At 39.0% G+C, this 7,300-nt stretch overlaps 1 protein-coding gene across 2 annotated transcripts in view; it reads left to right on the top strand.

The window, feature by feature from the left end:
- The window catches only part of PDK3 (pyruvate dehydrogenase kinase 3), a 75,916-nt gene continuing 68,616 nt past the window's right edge, over positions 1-7,300 (top strand). Inside the window, exon 1 of one of the 2 annotated variants that reach the window (XM_008065821.2) lies at positions 1-201. In XM_008065821.2, the coding sequence (XP_008064012.1) occupies positions 96-201 (106 nt within the window). In that variant the 5' untranslated portion in view covers positions 1-95. The remainder of the gene's footprint in view (positions 202-7,300) is intronic. The other variant, XM_008065823.1, reaches the window with a different exon arrangement.

Genomic DNA, 7,300 nt, shown 5'->3' with positions numbered 1-7,300 from the left:
CGCTTAACGAACGTGCCGGATCCGCACGGCTTGGCTGCTTTAACCCTTGCGGCCGCCTGGGCATCTCGGCGGGGCTGTGCACTGCCCCGGCAAGGATGCGGCTGTTCCGGTGGCTGCTGAAGCAGCCGGTGCCCAAGCAGATCGAGCGCTACTCGCGCTTCTCGCCATCGCCGCTCTCCATCAAACAGTTTCTTGACTTCGGTGAGCGCGAGGCCATGGGCTTCCAGGGGCTCGGGTGGCGGGGCCGCGGGTCTCTGTTGCCTGGGAGCAAAGTCCGAGGGCACTGCGGGCGGGGCTGGGGGTGTTCGGGGTCTCTCCTGAGGCGCTTAGGGGCAGGGAGGGCCTGGCACCTTCACATCCAGCCGAGGACTTACCCGGAGATACGGAAACCAAGTCTCATTGCAGGACCCTCATTGCAGGCGGGATTCCCCAAACCTGCTATCATTAGCTTTAAATCTACTTTACACAAACCTCGCTGCACTTAAAACTTCAGAACAAAATGTAGACGGCTTTTTAATTATTTTATTCTTAGAATTTTTTTTTCTTTTTGGTTTGGGTAAGAGCTGTTTAGAAACACCTTGAGGTTGAATAAATTATGCAATGGCATTTTGTTCCTTTTCTGCTCTAAGATGTTGCTGTGTGGCTAGAGTGGCAGAACTCGCACTGTTGTCTTCATCAGGTTATGTTAAAGCAGTTAGAGGCCTGGACTACAAACGTCTTAGATACTCGGCAAGAGCGGACGTTTGGGTTCCTAGCATCAGAGCAGGGTCTAACGCAACTCTGCCTCGGTGCCAGCACCTTTCGTCGCTCCTGTCCATTGGTGTCCCACCAACCTTCCCCCGTCCAGTGGGCTGGTGGGCAGCTTCCACGGATCGAAGTGGGAGGACAGAAGATCGCCCCCCCGCCCCGTGAGGCCTAGCTGAGATGGGAATAGATTCCATCACCTTCTGTTAACTGGATCGTGTTTCCCCAGAAAACAAGGGAGCTGGCTGTGAAACACCCGAAAGTAAAACAAAAGTGTGCACCGAAGTATCAGAATGGAACTCAGCATCCCCGAAAGAAAATAAAATGCAGCAGCAAAGATGTTCTAAGTTCTCAAGGGAAAATAATGGGGCATCTTTTCATTTAATGAATTTTATGTAAATGTCAGGGGATGGTGTCAGTTGGGCATACAAACTAAAGTGCAGAGTAGGTAGAACATTTGGGGAAAGACCCGATATGCAAAATGTGATGTCGCCCATGCCTTTTTTTAAAGCTAGGACAGGAAGAGAGGAATAGATTAAAGCTGAGGCCAAATGAAAATTTTAGAAACCAGTTTGCCTGAGAATGATGATGAAAGTCAAAGTTCAGTGAAATGTTGATCTTTGCATCCTAAAAACACTTCCACACACTTTTTGGTAGCTTAACTTTACCATCTCTGGCCACTCGTGAGAATTCTAGAGGTTTGAAGCAGTTCCTGACTTCAGTTTTTAAAAAAATGTTGCTGTTGCTGTAAATATATATTTTCATCTCTAATTTATGGTTTAGGGAATTCTAAAAGTGTCAGCCTTTCATTAGGGTAAACTGAGACAGATTAATTCACAATAAAAGGAGCAAGAGGACTCCAGAAGTCCTAATTCCTTCCACCTTCAAAGTTTAAGTGATAACTCCAATAGCGTGGCCAAAATTTTGGCTAATTTATTTCTCTAACAGCTAGTGTCTACCCATGTTAATAGGTACCTTGGCAAGGTTGTTACTTGAGTAGGAAAACCACAGTGGGGGTTGCTGTTATCATCGTGGAAAACCTATGGGGCCAGTATCTGTAAACAAATGTTCTAATTCTGGCTCTGCTACTAACTCAGTGTGGCCTTGGCTAAATGAACAAACCTCACTCGGGGCTCATTTTTCTTGTTAATAAAACGTGTGGATTATATCAGGTGATCTTTAAAGCATAGCTCAAAACTATATGATAGTGATTTCAAAGAAAAAGGCATGAACTTTTTAAAAGAAAACTATCCAATCTTTTGATAGGTATTTCCCATAAAAAGTCTTCTAACCTATTTTGGGAGGGATGGAGGGATTCACTAATCTAGGATAGTGAGAGAAGTATAATAATTTTTTTTCCTTATAATGAAGCTCACAGAAGAGCTATATAAAATTATAGTGGAATTTGCTAGAAACTGTAAGCCTAGTTTGTAACACTCAGATGAATCAGGTTGTAATCAGCCTATCTTTAATGACAGGACAACTAAGAGAAGGGAGTTATCTGACAAAGGCCATCTTTACTTCTGCTTTTCTCTTAGTTCTGTCTCTTGATAGCAGTTCTATTTTGGCAAGTGATGTGGGAGTTTGAGAATTCAGAATGGCGTGGGATATTTTTAAGGTGAGGAGGGGAGAGTAAAGAGGCTTTATGCCCTTGTATGATTGGAGAAAACTGCAGGAGAGGGCTAACTCAAATGCTTAAAGGACCAGGTGGGGAGGAGGGCTAGGTGAATGAAACCAGCCAGATGGGGACTATGACAAACTCCTGGTATATGGCTGGCTCCAGAAGGGTCAGCTGATTGGCACCAATATAGTGTATTTTAAAACTTAGGCGCAAACAAAATAGATGGATAGATCACATTAGCCCCTAGTCTGTTAGTTTGTGAACTTTATGTCTTTCTCCCTGAGTACTTCACAAATGGAACATGCATTTTGACTAGAGTAACTAGATAGGGACCAGAGAAAGGATGTACACAAATTTTTTTTTTTTTACAATTTTTGTTGCGACCTTGTCAACAAAGACATTGTTGTTCCTGTGGCCACTGAAATAGCTTTCTTATGTGATGTACCCCACATTAGTAAATAAAGAGATTATCTCCTGTGTTTAAAAGTGAAGGCTAAAACAGGTTGTTACTTTAGAAGCAGTGATTTTATTTTAAATAAAGCAGAGGTTCCTAACCTTAGCACTCTTGCCGTTTTAGGCTTATATAATTGTGGTGGAAGATGTCCTGTGCACTGTGGGAGGCTTGACCACGTCCCTAGCCTCCACCCACTAGATGCTGTTAGCACCCCTCACCCCAGGTTGTGATGACCAAGCATATCTCCAGGCATTGCTAAATGTCCTGTGGAGGACCAGAATGTCCCCTGGGCTTCTCTTTGTTGAGAACCACTGTTTGGAAGCGTTTGGATGAGTGGTTTTCAAGCCAGGGCCTCATACCCTGAATTTCTGTTGTAAATTGTCTGGGGGTGGGAGGTAGGGCATTGGTGTTTTTAGGAGATCCCCAGGTCGTTCTAAAGCATAACCAGTCTGTCTGATCTACTGGTCCCCTTTCATTTGTGTGCATTATTTCTCTATGCCCGTTAAGATAATGAAAGTTTCTTGAACCTGAATCAGCCCTTACTTGAAATATGGCTTGCCACACAGCTAGCAAGTGTAGCAAGAATAGCAAGTGACTCTAAATGGATGATTACTTTATAATGGCAGTAGTACATTCCAAAGGGTGGGATTTTTAAAAATGCGACTTTCTTTTGAGCCTGAAATTACAGCCACATGGTTCCAAATTCAAAAGGCTCAGAAGGACGTAGAAAAGCCTTCTTCCTACTTCTGCCCACTGGCTCCCCTTTTTTGCATAAATGGTAGCCTCTACCTTTGTCTGTACCTTGTTTTGTTTCTTTTGAGTCAGCGTCTCACTCTGTCACCCAGGCTGGAATACAGTGACACACTCACGGCCATCACAGCCTCGACCGGCTGGGCTCAGGCGATCCTTCCACCTCAGCCTTCCAAGTAGCTGGAACTACAGACGTACACCACCACGTCCAGCTAGTTTTTTTTGTGTGTGTGATTTATTGTAGAGACAAGGTCTCATCAAGTTGCTCAGGCTAGTCTCGAACCCGCAGACTCCCAAAGTGCTGGGATTACAGGCTGAGCCACCATTGCCTGCCTGTACCTTTTTTAAAAAGCGTAATTCCTTAGAGAGCTTTCTCTAAGGAATTACGTACCTGCAGAACTTCCTTTTTCTTTTTTATGGCTTCTGAGAATTTTGTTATGTGAGTGTACCATAATTTATTAGCCAACTCCCTATTGATGACTAGTGGGTTGTTTCCAATCTTTGCTATGACAACCAACCCTACAGTAAATTATTGTATGTATTGTAATTTCATGCATATCTGAGTGTGTATATAGGACAAATTCCTAAACATAGGATCGCTCCATCAGCGGGTATGTGCATTTGCAGTTTTGATTAACATTGCCAAATTGGCCGGGCTCGGTGGCTCAGCCTGTAATCCCAGAACTTTGGGTGTCCAAGGTGGATGGATTGCCTGATCCCACGGGTTCGAGACCCACTCTGGCAACTTGGTGAGCCCTCGTCTCTGCAGTAAATCAAAAATTAACCGGGTGTGGTAGCGCACACCTGTAGTTCTGGCTACTTGGAAGACTGAGGCGGAAGGATCACTGGAGCCCAAGCAGGTCAAGGCTGTGGTGGCGGGGAGCATCCACTGCACTCCAGTCTGGGCGAGGGTGTAAGACTCCAACTCAAAAAAACAAACAAACAAAGAAAAAAAACATTGCCAATTTGCTTTCCACAACTAGAATTTACTGAGAGTACCTATTTTCCTACATGTTTAACCATATTGAACAGGTGAAAAAAATGGTATCTAGACAGAGAGTTTTTTCCCCTTGAGTATTCTTTATTTTAGCTTTGAATAATGGAAATTTTTAAAAAATAAATTTTATTGTGCATAATTAAGGTATACAACATGATGTTATGAGGTACGTTTAGATAGTAAAAATGTTACTGTAGTGAAGCAAATTAATATATCCATCATTTTACATCATTTCTCATTTTTTTGGTTTCTGTGGCAAGATCAGCTAAAATCTACTCATTTAGCAGAAATCCCATATACAGTATACTTTTATTATCTGTAATCTTCAGGTTGTGCATTAGATCTCTAGACTTTAAACATACACAGAGGTAGAATAGTATGATGAACTCCTATGTTCATTACATTGACATCCATGTACTGTTTGTAGATGTTGTGTGTGTGTGTGGTCTGTTAGATTTTCTTATCAAAGTTGTGCTTGTTTGACAAAGATAAACTTTTTCTATACTAAGACCAATTCTTTCAATGATCTGTTCTTTAAAGATTTGGCAGAGCCCCATATGAAACCTTTTTAGCCCAGTGACTATTGGGGAATATTGTTCTTTGACAGCTTTCTCTGTTCCATGGTATTGATCTGTGTCGATTTTCTGTCTCGAGTCCATTTTGATATATTTTTCTAGAAAATTTTCCTGCTCATCTAGGTTTCTAAGTCCATTTGAATAGCTAAGATAGTAGTCTCTTAACAGTCTTAATTTTCCTTGTGGCTATTTTGCTTTTCTTTTGTATTTGTCTCTACCCCTCCTTCTTGATTACGTTCATTGACGGTTTATTTGGTTGGATCTATTTATTAGTTTTATGACTTTTGTTTCCTAGTTTATTAATGTCTGATTTAACTTTATTAATTCCTTCTAATCTCCATTTTATTTTGTTCTTTTCAAAAATTGGACACCTGGTTTCTTTTTTGTCTTGTTTATTTTAGTATTTAAGATTGCAGTTATTCCTTTGAGTGCTGCTTAAGCAGCTGATGTGTGTGTGTGTGTGTGTGTGTGTGTGTGTGTGTGTGTGTGTGTGTGTGTGTAATCCTCCCTCCTCCCCATCTTCATCTTCAGATGTTTTTCTATGAATTAAGAGTTGTTTAAGGGAGTTTTAACATTCCCAGTGTAGGTGCATTCTGTATTTTAATTATACTTATGTTTAGTTTTGTTGTATTGTGATCAGAGAATGTTGTTTGAATTATTCTCTAATTTACTGATATTACTTTGAAACCCAATATATGGTCATTTCCTGTGCATGTTCCTAGGGCAGCAAAAAGAAGTTTGTACTCTATTCTCAGGTTACAGAGTTTGATATATCGGATTATGTTATTTAGGTTTGTATAACTCTACTGTTTTTATCTACATGATTTGTCATGGATTAAACATGAGAGAAATTAAAGTCTCCCAATAATGATTCTATTTCTCTGTATATCTCCTATAATTTTTGCTTTATGACTATTAATGTAATGTTTGATGCTTATTAACTGCCACATCCTCATTGTGAGATGTACCCTTTAGCATTCCAGAGTGTTGCCCTTTTACTAGTTGAATGCTTTTTCGCCTGGATTCATCCTTGTTTGACATTGAGATCTAATTCCCTATTTTCTTGTTTACATTTTCTGGTATAGCATTGCTGTCCTTTTATTTTCAGTCTTTCTGAATTATTTTGTTTTAAATATGTTTCCAAATGTATTTTAAAGTTGGGTTTTGCTTTATGAATCAATATTTTTCTTTTATGTGGTAAGTTTAACCTATGTATACTTACTGATGTGACACATCTGTCATCTATAATGATAAGCATCTGTAATTTTCTTTTGCTTTCTGTTTTAAATACCTTAATTTTTTCTATGTTATATATTCTCTTTGCTGTGTTTTACCACATTTCTTTCAATAAATAGCAAAATTTGAATTTTTTGGTTCCAGTGGTTATCTTTATAATGATCATTTCATTTCTAAATTTAGACCTTCTTTGTACAGTATGGTTCCCTACCTGTCTTTGAGCACTTGAAATATGCTACTGTAGCTGTGAAACTTATTTAATTTAAATTTAAAGCTGCTACTTGATTCAGTTAACTTTTAAGTATATTTATAACAACTTGGGTATGTGAATTCACCTTATCAAGTGTAAGTTTTAGGAAATCTAATTATAGGTCAATTGTTTATCATAGAAATGTAGCTTGTGAAATAAACTTAAAAAGAGAAAATTTCTCACTTGAGCCTCTTAAAATAAGAAATAAAATAAAAAGAGAAATTTGACTTGTGAATTGAGATGTGCTATAAGTCTAAAATACACATTGGATTTCAAAGACAATATAAAAAATAGTAAAATATCAATATATTTTTTATTGATTACATGTTGAAATGATAATATTTTGAATATGTTGGGTTAAATAAAATATTATCAAAATTTAATCTGTTTCTTTTAATATTAATGTGACTACCAGAAAATTTTAAATTATAGATGTGGCTCACACTAAACTTATTTCTATTAGACAGTGTGGCTTCAGGTGTTAAGTCCTTATTAGGAGCAATGGAAACATCACATTTTAATATTTGGAAGAAACATTTATTGAATTTATTTCTTAACAGAATACATATCTTATTTCCTTTTTTTTTTCTGTAAACCTCTGGATTTGGGGACCAATTTATTGTCTTTGAATGGCAGTTAATGTTATGGTGACTCCTAGTTTTTTATATATATA

The sequence above is a fragment of the Carlito syrichta genome, unplaced genomic scaffold (genome assembly GCF_000164805.1).
Source record: "Carlito syrichta isolate Samal-C Ts95f unplaced genomic scaffold, Tarsius_syrichta-2.0.1 Scaffold308807, whole genome shotgun sequence".
Taxonomy (NCBI): domain Eukaryota; kingdom Metazoa; phylum Chordata; class Mammalia; order Primates; family Tarsiidae; genus Carlito; species Carlito syrichta.
Note: the sequence above shows the minus strand (reverse complement) of the source record. Positions and strands in the feature narration are given on the sequence as shown.